We start from the raw sequence: 22,489 nt of genomic DNA on the forward strand, positions 1-22,489 counted from the left end.
TTTATCAGTAATAGTCTCATTTCCGCGTCCAGTAATGAAGAGGTCCTTTACCCAAGGCACTATATATTGTGATAATATCTCTCAACATAGTATTCTCTATATAATACATTGAAACTTGTAGAGTTGCCGCACGCGTTTCACAAGAACCGCTTTTGCTTCTGCTTTTGCTTTTGCTTTTGCTTCTGGGCTATCGTATTTATATCGTTCTACACCAGCTACCAGAATGGGATTGCTACAGAAAGTATAATAAAAAAAAACGTTACAGTATAGTATATACACAGTATAAAAGCAAGTACAACGACAGTGCGACTACTACACATACACTTAAGTCAAGCAAAGGAGGATTAGATAAAAGATTACTGAGTAAAAACATTAACTAAAGTAACATTAAGTAAGATATAACTGCAGCTTTAAGATTTCAAAGAAGTAAATAAATAAACTAAGAGTAATAATGTTAAATAAATTTTTATTAACTTATTTATTTATAGGAGTGTCTGTTAAAAGAACTTTATGAAGATTTTAGTATTTGTTGTTGTCGCTGCTGTACCAGAATGAGGATTTTATACTTAGACTGATGCAGCAACCGCAGAAGACTACACTACTATCTGCTGGCTCACCATTAGTTTACCGTTCCCAAGGGCATACGAAGGGTTGGAATGTTTATGGAAGCTCGGAATAACGCCAGGGGTTACAAGTTTCCTATGATAGTATAGTATGTACGTAAAGATGTACATGTATGTACACAACTAGCTGTGTGGATACAGTATCAAAAGTTATCATTGCCGTGTGTGAGTCAGCGAATTAAACCCTGTTATTAGATATTTTTTTTTTCGCCAGACTATTTTTAATTCCGCATACTTGCTCACTGTATTTTAACTAATTTATTTTTTTAAATTATTTAAATGAAAACAACAACAACGAGGACAACCACAACAGGTTGAGTTAAAAATGACTATTTGATTAAAAAATATATATATGTTTATATAATTTTTTATAAATTTTTTAAGACAAAAAATTATTGAGGTATTTCGTCAGCATACAGAGCAAGCTTGCTTATTACATGTCTTTGATAATCTTAATGGAAAAACTCTTGGTGTAACGCCTTCGTAAATTTCCACTGAGGAAATTGGTATACTTTAAGACGCAAATAAGTTTCCCTCTTGAGACTATGGTATGTCGTCGAGCAGATGTTAACAATGATTTGCGCTCCAAGCAATGTGAAATTTAATATTTTCAAGGCAAACAGTTATCGTGTGATATATATACATGTATATAGATATAAAAACGTTTAACTTAAATCGTATTTTATATTATGGTACAATTATTTAAAGAGAAACTGTGTGAATTAGGTAGAATAATATTTTTCAACTCTTTTCAACCATTCTTTCCAATAAAATTCAAGTTTAGAAGCGGTAAATTCAAATACTGAAGGCGGCTGCCCATCAACATAAGCAATTGCCAAAACGCCAGTTTTCACCTGAAAGCAAACCAATGCTTCATTTAAATTTCATTTCTATTTTACATTTTTTTTTTTTTTTTTTTTTTTTTTTGTAAGCTTTTCCTTTCTTTAAATGTTTTATTCAATTGTAAGAAAGATTCTCACAATCTATTACCTTGAATGGATAATTCGGGTCGCTATTTAATGCACCAATGTAAGCGCTCAGCTGCAAAGGTGAATCGTAAATTGAACTCAATGTTTTTATTTTCTCAGACTTTTTCCAATCGATAAGACATAAATTACCTCTGCAATTAAATATTGATTATCAATTAAGTCTTTTCATTTATTAATAAATAACTAATGGTCATTGCAGAAAAATTATTGCTTAATAAATATAACTGTATATGATGAAGTAATAAATCAATGCAAATAATCCAATGATAAAGAAACATCAAATATTTACAATGCATTCGTCTGGTTATTGACAGACTGAATTAATTAAAAACTTCAAATGTTTATAAATATTTAAAGTTCGTTTTATTTAAAATCAAACTCTATACAAAAATATTTGTAAAATATTAAAATCAATTTTTAAATAAATATGAGGAAACATAAAATATAAAATAAAATAGAAATTTTTTTAACTATTAGATGCATTAAACGAAAAGTTTCAACTGGACTAAAATTATCATAGATAAAAAAAGATTGTCGTTTTATTTGTCAACTAACTAATGGAATTTTTATTTCATTTTATACTTTTTAGGATACATTTGCTACATGAAGAGACTGATCGTTTCTATTTGTCGGATTTATCAGTTTATTGATTTAGAAAGTATTTGAGTAAAGTTTTATTTTGCTACTCTAAAACTTATTATAGAAATTCATACTGATATTTTAAAAAGTCAATGAAATTTAAAAACACTATACACTGAAAAAAAGAAATATTTGTCCCAAATAAATCAATTTATTTGTGGCTTTTTTTTTAAATATTTCTTAATGACAAATAAATATATTTGGTAAAACTGCATATGACAGTTGATTCAAATAATTTTATAATTTTACGGAAATATGTAATTTATTTGTGGTAAGTAATTGATATATTTGTGGTAAAGATATTAAATTTGTGATGAATAATCTGAAATTTGGCGATCTATACATATATTCAAAGTCCATATTTATTTGAAGCAATTGGATCATTATCTACCACAAATAAATCACTTATTTCACGCAATCAAACTACTCAGGTATATTGTTATATCTTTCTCACAATTAAATACTTAATTTGGACATATCCAATTATACGATGTCTTTAGCTCAAATAAATCTTAGTCGGCTCAAATAAATCTTTTTTTCAGTAAAGAGTATGAAATATTTATAAATTGAAAAATATAATTTGTTTAAAATTATTAAAAGTTTCATTCTTATCTTAAGAATTAATCAGCGCGACTCAAATTTTTTTTTTTTTTAAATTAAATCTTTTGATGGTAGTGGAGAAGGGGACAAAACGGGATTCCCCCAAAATAAAAAAAAAAATTGTATTTGTCTAAATGTTTTGTAAACATTCCAAAATCACTTTTGTAACTATAATTGAAAAATTTTTAAAATTTTTTCTTTACCGTTTTCGGAAAATTTTTTGTTTTTGGAAAAAAATAGTATGAAGTCAATTTGATTTTTTTTCTTTTCAATTCCCTATAAAAGAAGTCGCAGTGTCCAATAACTTCAGATTTATTTCAGTAATCAGCTTGAAAATTTTTACAGTTTATAAAATTTAATTAACGTTTAATAATTTTTAATCTATTACTTAAATCAATATATAATTGCTTTTTTAAAAATATCTTTTTTGGAATTGTAACGAAAAATAAAATTTTTTACTTTGAAGTTGATAATAAGTAGTGATCAACAAATGAAAAATTAACAATTAAAAATAGCCCAAGTAGCACAGAGTCTACTTTAAGATGTCTTTTAAAAGGATAAGACAAATTTTTTTTGTCTCAAAGTCATCTTTTTTGGTATAAATACGAAATGCAAATGTTGGTTCCGAAGACAGAGCCGAGTTGTATTGTTTTTCCTGTCTTATTTCAATTAAAATGTCATTTAGATGTCTTATTTGACTATCATTTGCAATTTACTTTTTGTCGTCACTTGTGTCAAGTCTTTTAAGTAAATATTTTTCCGGGACATAAATTTTTGATCGTTTTATCAACATATTGGTGCCTTATCAATATGTCCAAAAGTAGCCTAAAAACTGATATCTTATAGATGTCTCAAAGGCAAGTGTGCTACTTGGGAGGTATTTAAACTTTTTTTAAAATCAAAAGTATCAGTGAAAAAATGTTAATGACTTTTGTTTCATGACAAAAACTATTAAAAATTGTTTTTTATTCCTTTGCATTCAATATGTAAAATGCAATTGTTCTTTATATTAATTACTTATGAGAAAATTTAATTTAATCAAATTTATTTAATACCCAGAAATTTTTTTTCACCTTTTTTAGGGGGCACCCTATTATGAAAGCAAAAAATGAAAATTTATTTTTTATGAGCTGAAAATTTTTCCTTCTACTTTAAATATCATAAAAAAAAAAAAATTTAACGTATATGAGTCCTCGAAAAATTTGTATTTCCTTAAATACCCCCCCCCCCCCTCCTCCTACATTATATTCATAGCCGGGAAAAATAGTATTAATTCTATTATGCTAAGAAATTTTTCTTGCGCAAAATCAGTAAAGCTTTTAATAAGCTTTAATATATAAAATTTTACGAAATCAAGCTGCGATTTTTATGAATTTTTGTATAATTATTTCTTATCTAACTAATAAATTCACTTTGTGTTAATTTTAATTGAAATATTTATGAAAAAAATTCATTAGATTTTGAAAATTGACGTAAAAAAAAAAAAATTAAGCCAATTAGAAATTTAAGATTATTTAACAAACTTTAACATAAATTTTACAGTATTAAGCTCCTAGTTGATCCAGTCGATTCGCGGATTAAAAGTTATCTTACGGTAACATTTTTGAGAAATATAAAGTACAGTCTATCTATGAAAATTAAAAATACTCTGAAACGAATTCTTAAGTTTACTTAAGTACTGCCTGTCAAGAAAATGTATTAAACTAAAATATTTATGTGAAATAAGTTTCTCAAATCTAATATTTAATACTCAGTACTATAATTCATTTACTTCTTTCATTTCGGTATTTTATAAGCTCCTATTAATAATCATAATAGAAATATCAAAATTTTTATGAAAGTAGAGCAGCCCATAATGCAAAGATTTTACTTTTCTCATCAGAAAAATCTATAAATATTTATATTAAATTTGTTTTAGTACGTCTATACTAAAAATAATGTTTTTACTTATGAAGTAAATTAATCATACTCCGAAGAACTTTTTTTTCCACTGAAACGTTTATTATATTATCGATAGCTTGATTCACAATTCCATGTTACTGAATTTATCGAAGAGACATTTGCAAATTTAACTACAAGTCTGCGATTAAATTGTTTTTACATTTTTATTCAAGATTAATGACTAAATTGTATTTCCAATAATGTCTAAGAGTTGGAATATGAATTTTTAAGTTTAAAAAAAAAAGTATAGCTTGTAACGGCATTGAAAAATATAATATATAATTTTAAAAAAGCTTGAAATAAAAATATTAAAAAATAAAAATGCAATAGATATAATGAATAAAAATAATATCCTAAAACCTCTTCCAAAGCTGCTAATAATAATAATCTCATCAAAATGTTTTATAACTAACATGAACATAATTTTAATAAAACATACTTTCCTATCTCGATAAAATTAATTTTTCAAAAATTAAAATTAAAATATCTACATAAAAATGTATCACATCAAAATTTTCCGAAAGTTACCTATTGGCAAATTGATTATACTAACAAATTATTATTTTATTTTATTTTATTCAATTTATTGCAATTATTTAAATAGATTCTTCCAACTAATTTCAAAATTACATTAAATATTTAAAAGATTAAATACATGAATATTTATCAGGTAAATTGCATGATAGAATTTATTGCCAGACGGTCTTAAAATAAATAACTAATAACTTTATAAATTTCTTATTGAGACCAATTAGTTCAAGACTCATTTTAGTCTTTTTTTACAAAATTATTGTCGGTCAGGAGACGATTTAAATTAGTAATTTTGAACTGAAATAAATTAATTAGACTGTCTAATTAATAATGTTCCTAAAGATTGGAATGTTTGTCGCGCGACGTATAAAAAAAATTGAAAAGTAAAAAATCTACTGAATGACTAGATTTCTAAAATATTTCGATTATAAATGCTGTTATATTAACCGAAAATTTTAGGCCAGCCCCAACTTCCGGAACTACCCCTTAAGTCGCACTAATACAACTGAAAATTTTGTATATAAAAATTAAATAGTTAAATATTTTTATCAATTATTTGACACTATCGAGTGTAAATTTTACTAGATTTTAATGTGTTATCTGATCTCAACAAATTTTAAACCTGTATTATTGTTTCACACAAGTGTAATGTATTGAATTAACACAAAAAATTGAGGAGATGATTTGCGTTAAGTTTAAGAGTATACGCTACCGGACCTCTTTCTCACACTCAGAAAAATAAACGAGACTTTTTTTTGTTACACTCGTAGAGTAAATGAGAATTTTAAAACAATTTTTGAAAATACGGAATTTCTAGCTTCTTGCTAAGATTTTAAAAAACGCTAAAGACTCTTTATTTTAGGTTTTCAGTGTTTGTCCGTGAATTAAATTGATTTGAAAATCGGTTATCGTTACCCCTTACCACAAATTTTTCAACTGTGTAAGCAGTCGAACTACCAAATTTTTTTTCATTGTCGGTGCGCGAAAAACGTTCCGATCTTTAGGTACATAATTAATATTGCGCATTCGAGTGTCGATTATTTCATAAGAAAAAAATCAAAAAAATCTTCTGCACTTTTTAAAAAAATTTTAATAAATATATTAAGCGACAATTTTTAAAGTTGGCAGAAATGTAGTCTATCTTACCTATAACAGGCAACGCAGTCAACAATCCCACGGTATCCAAGAGTCGGATGAACAACATGCGACTCTATCAATCGTACATCAGTTACATCTTTCAATATTAATTTTATACTACTGTAGGTTGGTTTTAAATGATCAGGTACGTCAACTTGCTCTTTCATTAAAGTATTTCCAATTAATGAATGCATTATTTTACTGTCATTCAATAAATCTGAAATAAATTCATAATACTGAAATTAGCCGACGTCTAATAATTTTTGGGTTTTTTTTTTTAAACGATAAATTGAAATAAAAAATATTTCGGAAAATTGCACCTATAGTTTTTTAAATTTTCTACATGTGCATATATTTAGTCTTTTATTTTATTTTTTGAATTTAATTGTTTATAAAAAAATCCGAAAATTGTTAGTTATCTGCTAACTTCAGGATCATAATAAATTCAAATGTTTTATATACATGCGATAAATATTAAATTGATAACATATTGTTTTAAAAAATCAAAAGTAATTTTTTTACCGCCAAAATATAATTTAATGAAATAAATATTTGATAAATTTATATTACGATATTTACATTTAACAACAAAGCTCATTAATAATTATAATTATTATCAAACATTTAATTTAAAACATGTGATAAATCGGGAATCTATACAATATAATTTTATAATTTTTATTGAAAGATATTTTATTTAAAATATTTAACTGACTATATAATTTACTAATTAAAAAATAAATTACCTCGATTATATTTTTCGAACCCTTCAACACCTAATTCCAAAATCATTTTCTTTTTCCAGTTTTCTAACATCAATTTAGCTTCATCAGACATAGTTGCACTTAAAATTTTAGTTACACCAGGCAAAGAAAAGTTTTTTGATTCTATCAATGGTTGGGTTATAATTTCAGAAATTTTCCAATAGTCTTGATCATCCTTAGGAGTTTTGATTAATGGGAAATTTGTTATTTCAAAGTTTAAACTATTTTTTATATTAACTTCAGGTTTTATCAATTTATTCGATGATAAATAATCATCTTCATTTAATTGAACAGAATCGTATAATTGATTTCGATTATCATTTTTATTATATTTATTTTCAGGTAAAGTTTTTTCACGATTTTCATTTTTATCATTGCTTACAATTAAATCTGATGATAAATTATTATTATGATTATCATTATTATTGTTGTTATCATCATTATTCTTATATTTTGTATGTGATAATACTTGTTTTGATTTTTCTTTTCCACCTGTCTTAATAAGTTTCAAATTTCCATTATTTGTGCTATTGATTGTCCATAAAAATTCCGAATTTTTTAAATTTAAAGTATTATTATTATTTGTTGGTGTTGATTCAACTTTTATATTTAATTCAATTGATTTTAATCTGTTTTTTTTCTGTTTACTATTTTCTAACAATGGACCAAATGATTTCGTTCGTTCTTTCATCAAACGTTTTATCACTTCAGCTTTTGATAAATATTTAGATTTACTTCTAATAAATATTCGTGTGCAATTTAAGTAACAAATAGTCACGGGCATATTTGAAAATTTAAACATTTGTCCCGCGTAATATAACCTATAAAATAAATACACGAGTTTTCACAACATTAACTTGAGATTTGACAGACGCGGTTGTTTATGAACACAATTTAAATACATGAAAACATTTAAAATTTACTATTCTAATAAAATGTGATGTCATAATTAATTTTTGTCACAAATAGACTTATATAAATATAATTATGATATTTATATGAACATATCAATCACAACAATCAACTACGCGTGTTTATACTACACTTTAATTTCTCGCGTAAAGATGGCAGAGCGGACTTATTCCGTGTCTAAATTTTTTCCTTCATTGCAATAAAAAAAAAATACTTTAAAAAATGAAAGAGTATTGATAAATTTATTTAAACAATATTTAATATATTTGTATGAAAAGAATCTGATTTTCAAAAATTTTCATTCAATTTCATAAAAACTCACATTTCTAAATGATACTGAAGTTAGCCGACAACTAATAATTTTTGGATTTCTTTTAAAATGACAAATTATAAAAGATAACATTTTAAAAAAATTGCACTTATAGTTTTTTAAATTTTCTTCATGTGCATATTTTTAGTTTTGTTTTTTCTTCAAATTTAATTGTTGAAAAAAATCCGAAAATTTTCAATTGTCTGCTACCTTCAGGTTCATCATTTCTAATCTATTCTAATTCAATTTTTTAAAAAAATGAATGAAAATTTTGTTTGTTTCATAAAAAATCTCAATATAATACTTTTTAATCAAGAAAATATCAAAATTACTATTTCATACAGGCATAAAATTTCGATAAAAATTTTGCAACTTTTTTATAAAATTTTAGATTGTATTCTCTGGAAGTTTTCTTCTTCATATATTTAGTGAATATATTTGCAAATTAAAACAATTATTAATTTTTAATAAAAAATATTTTTTTTTAAATCTTAAATTATATCCTTCACTATTTTCTATGTCTGTATTGCATAACATACAATATTTACCTGTTGACAGATTGCTTGATATGTTTTAATATTACGTAAAATTGTCGATTAATTGACAGTTATTAGATAAATGGGATAAAATTAATTCAGATATTGATTATATATGATGAAATAGTATTAAGCGTACCAATGATCGAAGCCAAATGTATAAAAAGCTGTAGAATGAATATTTTTTTCTTTGTCCATCAAGCTAAGTGCTATAAAAAAATCAAGAAGACACACAAATAATTAATAAAACATAGAAAAAATATGAAAATAAAGGGCATGAGTAGTATTCTTACAATAGCAATTGCAACTGTTTTTTGGATCTCATTAAATATTTTCCATACTGAGGCTGTAAGTGTTATTATTTTGATTTTTATATATATAACACGAAGTTATCTATCGATGGAACTTTTAAATACAGTCATGAAGTTTTATTTTGGTTAATAATTGTTTTTTTTATTTATTCAAATTTTCTTTTTAATAACAGGCCATGACTGTAGAACAAATAAAAGATATGGTAAAACCATTGGGTAAATCTTGTGCATCAAAAGTAGGACTTAGTCCAGGTATTCATATTCCCAAAATATTATTTTTAAATCAATAGTAAAACGCTGAAAACCAAAAATTATTAAAAACATATGTAGTTGCAGCTCATAAGAAAAATAATTTACAAGTTTTTCATAATACGTGTTAATTCTATTGTAATATTATTTTTCTAATAACTGTTATTACTCATTAGAGTTACAAGAAGCACATAGAAATGGAGAATTTCCAGAGAACAGAACACTAATGTGTTATCTTTATTGTCTTGGAAAATTAACTAAAAATGTATGTATCTTAAAACTATTTTTTATACCTTAAAACTCGTAGAAAAAGTTTATTTATGAATATTTGAAATACGAGCACTTGGAACTTTGAAAAATGTGTGGAGCCACAAATCTTAACAATTACCAAAAATTTAAATATTTACTATGTTATTTATAAATTCAATAATTAATATTTTTGAAGCTTATAAAAATCAACTTTGTTAATTTTAATTTTTTTAGTTATTTATTATCGTATAGATACTATCGAAAAAGAATTGATAAAAAAATATTTTAAGCTATTTTGTCGAATTTTGTATGATTAATACTTCTAGGTCGACAAAAATGATAACATTGACATCGAAGGTAAAATCAAACAATTGAAAATGGTATTACCAGAAGAATTAATACCAAGTTCCATAGATGCTTACAATACTTGTTTTCTTAAAGGTTAATATATCATTTTTTTAGTTTTAATATGATTGTTTTTTAAATTTATTGTTAACAATTATTTAAATTACTTTTTTCCTAATAGCGACAAGTGAGGATCCATGTGAAAAAAGTTATCAATTTGCGAAATGTTATTATGAAACAGATGCGAAGGTATAATTTAATTACTTTTATTGTCAGCGATATTTATTAAATGAGTTGCTAATAATTATTTTATTCATTACAGACTTACTTTTTTCCATAAAAATCACACTAGTAATTACTAAATATTGCAGTAAAGTTTGATATACAAGAAGAGAAAAAAAAACTCTAACAATAATAATATTACAGTATATGTCTTTTAAGTTCAATTTGTTTTTTCTATTTTAAATAAATCCCATAATGTAAATAAAAATAAAAATCTTAACAAAAATTATGATTTTTCTATTAGGTTCGAATAAATTTAGTTTATTTCTATGCCGAATTTCATAATGATTGGTGATATACTTATTTATAAATATATATAGTTTTGTATTGAAAATAATTGGCGACATTCGAATTAACTTATCACTGTTCTATAACGGACATACTAAAAAACAATAATTTATATCCATCTAAATCTATGATTATTTAAATAATCATTTAGATTTATTAATAAAATTTGTTTTAACAATTCTAATTCAAAAAAAAAACTATATTGTACACATTTTTTTTTTTTTTTACAGAAATATCTGTTTTATAATTTAAAAAATGAATCATAATATCCCTGATTGAGAAATTTAATTTGAAATGCTTTGAGATGATGTAACTCTTAATCATTTTGAATCATTCAAAATTCTCTGAATTATTTTACTTTCGAGCATAAATTTTGGAACTACTCATTTTAAATCATAGTGAATTAATAATATATGATTTGAACTTTCGAATCAATTTAAATTAAATTCAATGAGAAAATAGTATCGCAATTTCTGGTTTCTCGGAAAATTTTAAATTATTTTTAATTATTTGAGGAACCAAAAATATGCGATATTATTTTCTCCTTCAATTAAATTTAAAATTATCCCAGAATGTAACGCCCTGATTAATAAAAGTGATTTGGAAAGATTAAAAAAAAATTTTTTTCTAACATTTTTAAATACTTCCATAAACTTTAAATCCTCCTAATTTTTAAGCATTAAATCCTTTTTTAAATATTCCAAATCGTCCGTTATTCAAACATTTAGGGAGATTTAGAGTTATTCAATTTTCTAAATACTTTACAATAATTTTTGATCACTAAATAATAGTTGAATTTTCTGATTGTTGAGAGATTTAGAATTATTCGAAAATATTAAATTTTTTTTAATTCTTTTAAAATACTTTCCAATCACTAATTAGTAATTAAATTACATTTTATAAAGAGGTTTAGAAGAATTTAAAAATATTATAATTTTCAAATACTTTCAAATTTTTTTTAATCACTAAATAATACTGAAATTTCGATTCATGGAGAGATTTAGAGAATTTCGAAAATACTCTAATTTTTGAATACTTATACAATTTCGGTCTGTGGAGCGATTTAGAATGATTCGAGAGTACTCTAGTTTTTTGAATATATTCAAGAGTATTTTAAACAGAGTATTTTCAAATACTTTTCAATTACTCTAAAATTTATTAATCGCTTTGAATACTTTTCAATTTTTATTGAGAATTCAAAAAAATTAAAAAACCTTAAAATTTTTTAAAAATATTTTCTAATCATTTTTATTAATCGAGGATAATTAATCAAAATAATTTCAAACTATAATTTTATGATTCAAAATAATTTGAAGTTGAGAATTTCAAATAATAATTTCATGATATAATACAATATGAAATAATTTAGATTTTTCTAATCATTTCAAATTAGATTTCTTAATTAGGAATGAAAATTACTATTTTTTTATTTGAAAAGAAAATTCAACACAACAAAATGAAATATTTAAAAACATAAAAATTTAAACTTTAATTTTTATTTTCGTTTTTACCAATATCCAGTAAATATAAAAATTACCTGTACAACCACGTGATTTTCATCACAATCTACAAGCAAAAGCATGTGTAGGTTAGCTCATAAACCAGTTTTTAAATTTTTAAAAATCAAACGCCATTTACTAAAAATAGTTTTATTTAATAAGTTATAATTGTGAAAAAAAACAAAACAAGATGACAATTGTTGAGTACATACAGACACTGTCAGACAATCCTTACTTTGGAGCAGGTTTTGGTTTAGCAGGACTAGGTGTTGGTGCAGCTTTTTTACGAAAAGGATCACAAGTTGCGACTATTCTTTTCAAGTAAAAAAATTAAATAATCATAGCATACTTTATTGTTCATTTAACAATTAATCAATAATAATTATTTTTTAGGCGTCATTATATGATTACCTTAGAAGTTCCATGTCGTGATAAAAGTTATCAGTGGTTACTTCAATGGATAACACACAAAGGTGCTCGTAAAACTCAACATTTATCCGTAGAAACTAGTTTTGAATTAAAAGAAACTGGTCATGTCAAAACAAAATATGATTTTATACCCAGTATTGGTACCCATTTTTTAAAGTAAATATTTTTTTTTTATAAAAGAGCATAAGTAATTTTAGTTATAATTAATTTAATTAACATCGTTTATTTAAATTTAATAAGATATAAAGGAAATTGGATAAAAGTTCAAAGAACACGAGAGCAACAGACACTAGATCTACATATGGGAATACCATGGGAAACTGTTCAATTAACAGCATTAGGAAATGACAAAAGTATTTATTTTGAAATTCTCGAAGAAGGTAATTTAATAATTGTTATTTCGTCACTGAAAAATTAATTATTAGTTATTAATTGCTGATAATAATTATTTGTATTATTAGCCCGTCAAATGGCATTGAAAGAACATGAAGGCAAGACAATAATGTACACTGCTATGGGAAGTGAGTGGCGTCAATTTGGTCATCCACGTAAAAAACGTCCAATAGATTCAGTTGTTCTAGGGGATGGAATAGCTGAGAGAATCCTAAATGACTGCAAAGAATTTATTAACAATCCTGGATGGTACAGCGATCGAGGTTGTTTGGTGTAAAGTATCTACAAATATCAATAAATATTACAAAAGATCTTTAAAAATTTCTTACATGAAAATATTACTATTTTATTATCCAGGAATACCTTATCGACGTGGCTATTTACTCCACGGTCCTCCAGGATGTGGCAAATCCTCATTCATTACTGCTCTTGCTGGTGAATTAGAACGTGGAATTTGTGTATTAAATTTGTCCGAACGAGGACTTACGGATGACCGTTTAAATCATCTTCTTGCTGTTGCACCACAGCAGACAATAATTCTACTTGAGGATATTGACGCAGCTTTCAAAGATCGTTCTCAAGATACTCACAGTAATTATACGATTTTTAATTTAATCCCTGCTGTCAAAATTTTTATTTTACCATTAAATTATTTTTGTTTTCAGCTAAAACTGCCTATGAAGGCTTGAATAATTTAACAATGAGCGGGTTATTAAATTGTCTTGATGGCGTTGCTTCAACAGAAGCGAGAATTTTATTTATGACAACAAATTATAAAGAAAAATTAGATGCAGCTCTCGTAAGACCAGGGAGAGTTGATGTTAAAGAATATATTGGTTACTGTAGTAAAAGTCAAGTTGAAAAAATGTTTTTACGATTTTACCGTGGCCCTGATCAAACTAAAGCTCATGAGTTAGCTAAAGAATTTGCTCAGGGTGTTGCTAATCATGGAAAAGACGTCAGTCCAGCACAAATACAAGGTTTCTTTATGTTTTATAAAAACAGTCCAGAACAAGTATTAAGCAATATCTCACAAATATGGGAATTAACTAAGTAGTAATAATGATTATTATTACTGTTGGTAATAATTTATACAAGTTATTTATTATTTGTATTGAGTACTATTTTAATACAAAAAAATACAAGTTTATTGGAATATTTTTTAAAATTTATTTTTATTTTCATTTATGTAAAAAATTATCACGTAGTGATCTATCACTGTTTAATACTCACAAATATTATTACACAAATAAATAAATCAATGTGGTAAATAACAAAATTAATTATTTTTAAAAACTACGTTTACTTTTACAATAAAAATTTTTAAAACTTTAGTACGTAAAAAAAAGTACGAATGTGTGATTAAAATTAATGATATGTCAATATTTACATATTTTTCTGTTATAATTTCCCGGAAAAAAAATAATTCAGATTTACGTAAATCTAATTTTGTTAATGATTTAGATCTGTGATCTACGAAGATTGCAATTAAAATAAGGCAAATTATAAAATTGAGAATTCAAAATTATATTCCGATTTGAAAAAAAGTTTTGGAGCTTTGGGTGTATTCGGAAATGATCTAGTTCTGACTCTAGCTGAAGGTGTCATATGGCGAGAGCTAGAGCTAGATCATTTCCAAGTGCACCCTTTGCAGAAAAAAAAATTTTAAATGTATTATAGATCTGACGGGATCAATACACTGTAGAAAATTAGCAGAGTAAACATAGATTAAATACGGAGTGAATGCGGAGTGGATGACTGTGTATTTATTTAATCCCCTTGGAGTGAAATTCACTCCGAAGGGGAGTTTGTTTTAATATCGAAACTTTGGTTAGAAGTAAAATTTACTTCTAAAAAGAGTTCAGTTTGATATTAAGGGGGTTCCTCCGTGTGACTGTCTGCTTTTTCAGCCTTTTTTGGGAATTTTTTTTTGACAACCAAAAGAATCATCCAAAAATTCCGAGTATTTCTATTTTTTTCGTGGCAGAAAAATAAAAAAAAAAAAAAATGAAATTTGAAACTTTTTTTTTCAGAAGTCTGCCAAAAATCCAATTTTTAATATTTGCAAATTATTCTAGTTCATTCAGTGCATTTAGGCTTACAGATTGATTTTTTTTTTTGAGTGTACTTTTCGAGGCGGGTGTCTTTAGAGCGGTACAACTTACGTTGTAATGAAGATTTTTATTTGAAATTTATTTTACAGACTCTTGAAATATTAATAAATAAATCATAAAAAAACTCAAAGTTCTATCTTTTCATTGATCGTCGAAAAAAATTTCCCAAAAAAAGCTTTACATGCAGACGGTCACACCGGAGAACCCCCTTAAAACACCGAATCAGAGTGAATGCGGATTTCAACGAAATCCAGATCACTCCGCTGAAAAAACAAACTGTCTATTTACTCCGAATGCGAAGTGATTTTTTTTAAAACTACGGAATTCCGAGTGATGGAGTGAATTCGGATTGAATTAAAATCCGTAATCCGAATTCACTCTCGATTTTTTACAGTGTATAAATCTGAGTAGATCTAGTTCTACTATCGTAGATCTAAAAAATGAAATTTTGTTGATTTTACTCTGATCAGATTATATATGAAATATTTTTCCGGAAAAAACTGAATTTAAGTAAATTTGTATCATGACAATTAAAATTTCAGTATAAAATACTTTTTCATACATTTATATATATATATATATATATAAATTTAAAAAATAATAAACTGATTATCAGTGACATTAAATGTTAATTAATACAAAACGATTTGTACTGTTTTCATATTAATATGTATATAATAAAAATTTGGAAATATTTTACTTCAAATTCCAAGTGAAGGTTTGATAACAATAATCATAATAATATTTGTTATTCTATTAATAAAAAAAAATTCGAGATCATTAAAAATAAAATAAATAAAAAATAATAATAATAGTTTAAAATGACCAAATAAATGGCTCATAGTTAAGTGGATCGGGCTGATGATCCATAGGATTGTTATTACCAACCATGCAGGAAGAGTAGCCAATGATGGCGGAATTTTGTGTAGGAATTGATGAAATCATACGACAATCAGGCCGTTGCATTATAGGACCCAGTGGTTGCATCGAATGTGGAACAGATGTTGCTTGTGGTATAGCAGAAGAAGGAGGAGGCGGAATAGAAACAAGTGGAGCAGGAACAGCTTGTGGCTGTGGTGGTGGTGGTTGTTGAGGTACTAACGATTGAGCTTGGGGAATATGAACTGGTTGCATCATACTCGGTGCTGAGGGATAAGTGATGCCACCACTATTGTCATGATACTGCTGAATTGAATTTTGTTCTGTATTACAGATAATGCTGCCCGATGTTGGCGTTACATTTTTTGGTGCTTCATCAGTCTTCTTCTTTTTATTATTATTATTAGTATTATTGTTATTGTTATTTGTCGAACGCTTAACATTATTAGAACCACTATTTACTTTTTTATCTGGCGTTTTCTTTTTTTTATTATTATTATCGTTATTTATTATTTTTGGTTTATTAGGTCGATTACCGCTGGGTTGCCAGAGATGGACCGTGTGTACGGCATTGCCTTCACCCTGTTTTTTACCAAGTTTCCAACTGTGAATTCCAGCTTTATGTAATCTCTCACGTATAGTATCAACACTGCAATTTAAACCAAGTGCTGGAGCCACGTGTTTGGCTGCAGTCAGTGGGTTTTGTGTAGCCATAGCGACTATTGCTGCATCTTGTTCTTTGGTCGTTATTCTTCTACGACCTTTTCTCTCCTTTGTCTGCACATTTCCCTCTTTATTCCAACGCTCAAGCCACCTCTTGACAGTTCTCTCGGATCTATTTATTGCCAGCGCAATTGAGAGTGTCGACAATCCAGCTTCAGACATTCCAATCATTCTGTTTCTAATTTCCACTGAAGTTTCAAGAGTTCCTTTGGCTTTGCCTCCTTTTTTTTTTCTCGACCGACTGCGATCGTAGTTGTCATCACATTCTTTCGAGCTGTCTTTATTTAAATCATTGTCATTGTCAGAACTATTGTCATTGCTTGAATTTGAACAACTGTTAGACCGTACTACTTTACTAGGTTCTCTGGTTTGTAACTGCTGTAATTGAGGCTGGATTTGTTCTAACTGATGCTGTGGTTGATCGAAAGGATGGTGATGATGATGATGATGCTGTTGTTGTTGGTGATGATTTAGTTGCTGAATAGAATGATTATGATCTTGCATATGCTGATCATGTACATTCTGAGCCTCGGCAGCGCGTTGCTCCTGCTCTTGCGGCGTATGAAGCTCTTGAAGATGCTGCTGGGAAGACGATTGATGCAGTGTCATAGTTTGGGTCTGACTTTGAGGATAATGATGAGAACTTTGTCCTAAATCTAATGGCCAGTTTTGCGTGACGTCTACTGGATGATGCTGATAAATTGATTGAGATGACACTACTAGACTGAGGGCATTGCTAAACTCTGGTTGGCTGTTCATTAGTGAAGATCCTTGGATTTGGGTATTTTCATCAGTTTGAGATGGTTGTTGCACTTGATTAAGATTATCTGGCTGAAAATTGAATGATGAATTCAACTGATCTTGCTGTAGCTGTTGCGTTTGTTCACTTTGCTGCTGTTTTGATACTTCTGTTGAAGATTCCGTGTCAATATCATTATTTTTCGATTTTACTTTTCTTCTTAAAATTTTTTTTTTTAAAACAGCGCCAGATTTATTTGTGCTGTCATCAAATTTCTGACTTTTTTTTTTACCCAACAAGGTACCAGTTGGACGCCACACTGCCTGCTGAATAGCAGCTCCATCAGCATCACTATTTTAATAATTTAACAATTAATAATAAGCAAAATGAATAAATAAATAACAAAAACTTTTATAAATAAAAGCAAACCCGAGAGGAATCTTCTGAATATGTTTTCTCGATGGACTCCAGTTATGAATTCCAGCTTTGTGTAACCTCTCTCTTATCGTGTCCACTGAACAAGTAAGTCCTAATGCTGGAAGAACAGCTTTTGCTGCTGTTATTGGTGTTTGTGTAGCTAATCTTATAATAGCTTCATCTTGTTCACTAGTTGTCGCTCTTTTTCTACCACATCTTTCTCTAGTTTCTACTGTTCCTTCTTTATCAAAACGATTTAACCATCTTTTAACTGTTCGTTGCTACAAAAAAAATCATTAATAAATAAAAATAAATATTTTACATATCAATAAACAAAAAAATTATCAATAAATAATGATACTTAAGTTATGATCCTGAAGTTAGCATTAACAATTTATGGATTTTATTTCAACAATTAAATTTATAAAAAAATAAAAAATAAAAATATGCACATGTAGAAAATTTAAAAAACTACAGGTGCTATTTTTCCAAATACTTTTTTTTTTTTATAATTTATTTTATAAAAAAAATAAAAAAATAACTGGACTTCAGCTAAATTCATAATCATCTAAAGTTAGCCGACGTCTATAATTTTTGTATTTTTTTTTAAACAATAAATTATTAAAAAAAAATTGCACTTGTAGTTTTTTAAATTTTCTACATGTGCATATTTTTAGTTTTTGTTTTTTCCGTAATTGACCTGTTGAAAAAAAAATCCTAAAATTGTTAATTGTCATAAGTAGGAATGTAGCAGACATCAGACAAATTTTAAATTATAAATAAACAGAGTAAATAATTAATAAAATAAAATTTTTTAAAAATGTGCATTTAAAAAATTTTAAAATTAATAATTGCATTTTTTAAATTATTTACTCTATTTATATATAATTTTAAATTCATGATGTCTGCTCCATTCACAATCGTCTACTAACTTCTGAATCATAATAAATAAGAAAATTCTTACAGAACAATTAACAGCTGCTGCAATTTCACGTAATCCTAGACCAGCTTCATACATTCCAACCATACGATTTCTCAATTCTGGTGTTGTTTCATGTACACCTCTTGTTTTACCCATTGTTGCAACAATTATGATAAATGTCAGTTGAAAAAAAAAAATTATTTTTAAATTTTCGCGCTGAAATTCATTAAAAATCACGTGACAGAGGACAATATGGCGGCCAAACTGTCATTTAAATGTCTTTATTTCAGGTTAAAAAAACAAAACCAATTATTGAGTATTATTATTAAAGATCCATACAAAAATCCTCAAGCACTCATTATTAATTAATAATCGATTAACATTAATTAATTATTATTAGTCATAATTTATAAATATTTATATGAAGACACTCATATATATTTGACTATGTCGCTTTTGATCATTAGCATTTTTTTAATTACAATAAAAAATTGTTCCGAGGCACTTTTATATTATTCACTTAAGGCAAACTTTAAAATCTAGTTGTCATATTTGATTATTTAAAATTTTAAATATTTATAACCACTTGGTATGCAAATAAAAAAGCTGGATTGTACAACACGGATTATATTTTGTTGTATTATTTAAGGCAGCCAAAGAGAAAACCTTTTCCAGCAGTCAATACAACTCCAGCTGTACAGTCTGTGGAAATAATTTTGACCGTTTACACTCAAGATTTATTTTTCAACCAACTATTATTTTACTGTAACATTGGATTTATTTTAAATTTACATTAGATAAAAATTAATAATTTAATAGTAATAATTAAAATTCTTTAAATTATTTGTTTTTATTAAATGGCTTTGGTTTTTTAGATTAAATTACGACGTCAATTTCAGTTCAGTTCACTGTATGTACAAACTTTTTGATTTTATGTACAGTCTGTCGAAACTATTCCCACCAACGAATATATTTATTATTATAAATTATTTTATAATAATATGTATACAATTAGATTTTAAAAAATGAATTGATAAGTTATAAACTTTTTTTTTCTAATTATAATTTTATACAATAAGTATTTTATTTTTTTTATATTAAAAATATAATAGACAGAAATTTTTATCTCATAAACAGATCGGATATTATAAAAATGTGCAAAGAAAAATTTCCAAATTTATTTTGTATACATTTAAAAATTTTTTTAACTTCCCGCGTTGAAAATTGAAAATTTTCAAAAATTCCGAAAGTTATTGTTTTCACTCTGATTTTCGAAAATCGAATTTTTAACAAATCTTGACGTTTCGAGGTTTTAGGAAGCTATCTGACTGATTCTAAGATGATGTCCGAGTGTAATCCGCATTACAAATACAAAAATCGAGAATGCGAAATCAAGAAATCAAAAGTTAAGAATACAACAATTAATCAACGCAATAAAATGTCAAGATGAAGATTATATAGATAGTGAAATAACCATTTAAAAACTAATAGCATTTTACATTTAAACCAAACTCTACACCTAGCAGCGAAAATCGGGAATTATAAAATTTTTATGAAGTTGATAAACATCAGTGATGATATACACGTACGTAAGCTAAAAAGTGAAGAAACAGTATTACAAAGCGCTATGGAATCCTTCAACTACGATATCATCAGGTATATTTGATAGAAAACGACGTAGATGTTAACTCTGCGTCAAAGTCTTTTGTATCTTTACTGAAGAAACTGCATTACATGAAACTGTCCGGAAAAGAAAAAAGGAAGTTATAACGTTATTATTAGATAACAATGCTAACATTAATGCTAAATGTGAAATCGGAATCATTCCTATTGCAATTGCTGTTATGGGTAGAAACTACTCTGCCATGGAGGCATTCATAAAATATGCGGCTGATCTTTTTTGTACATGTGAAATCGCTCGTCACACTAGAACACTTTTTCATTTTGCTGTTTTAAATAAGAACTGGAAAATGGTAAATGATTGGCTATTTGTATTTGCTGATAAGATTGATGTTGATAATTAATAGTAACAATAATTTGTTTCAATTCTTTGAATCCCAACTGCTTCTTCAGTTCGCTATCGATATTCACGAATCGTGCACGATTGTTACGGATACGATGAAACTATTATTTATTATCTGCTTAATGACGGTGTTGATGTCAATACTCTAGATTCTAATAATAAATTAGCTATCGAGCATGAATCCACATTTTAATACCATTCAAATAGTATTTTACTTATTAAACTGCGAATTGTAAAATGAATAGCAGCGGGTTTTTATGTATGTGATCGAAATATTAAAGCTGTTAGTACAGGAAAATTTGAACATTATTTATCTGTATCAGTTTGAAGCTGAAAAATGAAAAAAAAAAAAAAAAAATAAAATAGAAGGCAGTAATATCACATTTATAGAGGTTTTACATAAAAATCAGCAACAACGCCGAGTATTCTTTGTGCTCGAAAACAACGGGAAGTTTCAGGGCTGGCCCGCAGGATCAACCGATTTCCAGTTTTTTTTCCTTAAATATCGAATTTATTTATTTAATAATAAAAACTTTCAGCTCCTATTACTAATGACAATCAAATAAAAAATAATTTTTACGGACGATTCTTTAGATAATCATTTGTATAAATATAAAAATGTAAATGTCTTTCTTTAATTATTATCTGACTGTTATTTAAATCATAATCAATAATATAAACTGAAAAGACATATATATTTTTTTTTAAACAATAGTTAAAAAAAGAAATAAAATGAACGTATTTTTTTAGTATCCGTCTTTTATTTTCAACAGATTCAATATATATAAAAATATGTAAGCCGTTATTATAGACACATATTAAAATATGAAAAAACGCTAAAGGAATCCTACCTTTTATAAAGTTAAAATTTGTTGAATTTATTTGAAATAAATAATTAACTTTTATTATTAAAATTACACATTGGGTAGCAATTGTTCACATTGAACCGACAGTCCACAAAAAATTTACAATAACACAGAAAAAAAGGATTTTTTGACGCAAAAAATTTTTACTTGCAAAATTTTTCTTGCCCTAATAAATCCCCTTTCTCTGTGTATGACCCGCTTATTTAAAAGTAGTCTTTAAAAATTTTAAAATAATTGCAACAAAAATTGATTACAGACGACGGGTATTAATAATATAATTATAATCGATATCGAAGGAAGCTAATAGTTTTTACAAATTAGCATTAATTAAATTTGATTAATAAATTTGAGAATTATTTTACGTTGACTTTTTACGTTTTATTTTTTTAAGATATATTTAATATTTTATTGAAATAAATGAGTTTCAAGTATAAAAGAAAGACGTAAAAGACGTGTATCTATATATTTTATTAAAGAGAAACAGCCAGATGATTTAATAATAATAATAATAATAAGTATTAAAGAGGTGATGAAATAAACGAGGGGCCCAGTATATACATAGATGTATTCTAAAGTACTAATATCCGTTGATATGATAAAATCTGTGAACGTCAATGCTCGGTATAGTACTCAACGATGTATGTTTAGATAATAGACCCATGCTTGGCCTATATAATTCCTATTTCTTTTTACTACCTCGTACTAATAATTTGTATGTTGGAATCACAATTACTTTCTTCATTGTACTAAATATCTAAACAACTTATTTATTTTTAAAT

The 22,489-nt window shown here is 26.4% G+C and overlaps 4 protein-coding genes across 4 annotated transcripts; 2 read left to right on the plus strand and 2 right to left on the minus strand.

The window, feature by feature from the left end:
* Nucleotides 1–452: 452 nt before the first annotated feature.
* LOC103579763 (mitochondrial genome maintenance exonuclease 1) lies at nt 453–8,251 on the minus strand. Its single transcript, XM_053738237.1, has 4 exons — nt 7,207–8,251; nt 6,470–6,677; nt 1,614–1,743; nt 453–1,477 (listed from the first exon to the last, which is right to left on the minus strand). Exons 1-4 carry the CDS (start codon nt 8,024–8,026, stop codon nt 1,346–1,348), a joined length of 1,290 nt encoding a protein of 429 aa, XP_053594212.1. The 5' UTR covers nt 8,027–8,251; the 3' UTR covers nt 453–1,345.
* A 992-nt stretch (nt 8,252–9,243) lies between these two features.
* On the plus strand, nt 9,244–10,540 carry LOC128667545 (general odorant-binding protein lush-like). The gene is made up of 6 exons (XM_053737930.1): nt 9,244–9,330; nt 9,467–9,545; nt 9,719–9,807; nt 10,118–10,232; nt 10,318–10,385; nt 10,459–10,540. Exons 1-6 carry the CDS (start codon nt 9,244–9,246, stop codon nt 10,474–10,476), a joined length of 456 nt encoding a protein of 151 aa, XP_053593905.1. The 3' UTR covers nt 10,477–10,540.
* Nucleotides 10,541–12,261: 1,721 nt separating this feature from the next.
* Nucleotides 12,262–14,189, plus strand: LOC103579753 (mitochondrial chaperone BCS1). The gene is made up of 6 exons (XM_008561267.2): nt 12,262–12,526; nt 12,599–12,790; nt 12,875–13,014; nt 13,096–13,290; nt 13,385–13,618; nt 13,693–14,189. Exons 1-6 carry the CDS (start codon nt 12,396–12,398, stop codon nt 14,082–14,084), a joined length of 1,284 nt encoding a protein of 427 aa, XP_008559489.1. The 5' UTR covers nt 12,262–12,395; the 3' UTR covers nt 14,085–14,189.
* A 1,597-nt stretch (nt 14,190–15,786) lies between these two features.
* Nucleotides 15,787–19,261, minus strand: LOC103579752 (putative mediator of RNA polymerase II transcription subunit 26). Its single transcript, XM_008561266.2, has 3 exons — nt 18,864–19,261; nt 17,912–18,180; nt 15,787–17,833 (listed from the first exon to the last, which is right to left on the minus strand). The coding sequence occupies exons 1-3, from the start codon at nt 18,975–18,977 to the stop codon at nt 15,958–15,960; spliced, it is 2,259 nt and encodes a 752-aa protein (XP_008559488.1). The 5' UTR covers nt 18,978–19,261; the 3' UTR covers nt 15,787–15,957.
* Between the last annotated feature and the right edge of the window lie 3,228 nt (nt 19,262–22,489).

Source organism: Microplitis demolitor, chromosome 4, assembly GCF_026212275.2.
Source record: "Microplitis demolitor isolate Queensland-Clemson2020A chromosome 4, iyMicDemo2.1a, whole genome shotgun sequence".
Lineage (NCBI taxonomy): Eukaryota > Metazoa > Arthropoda > Insecta > Hymenoptera > Braconidae > Microplitis > Microplitis demolitor.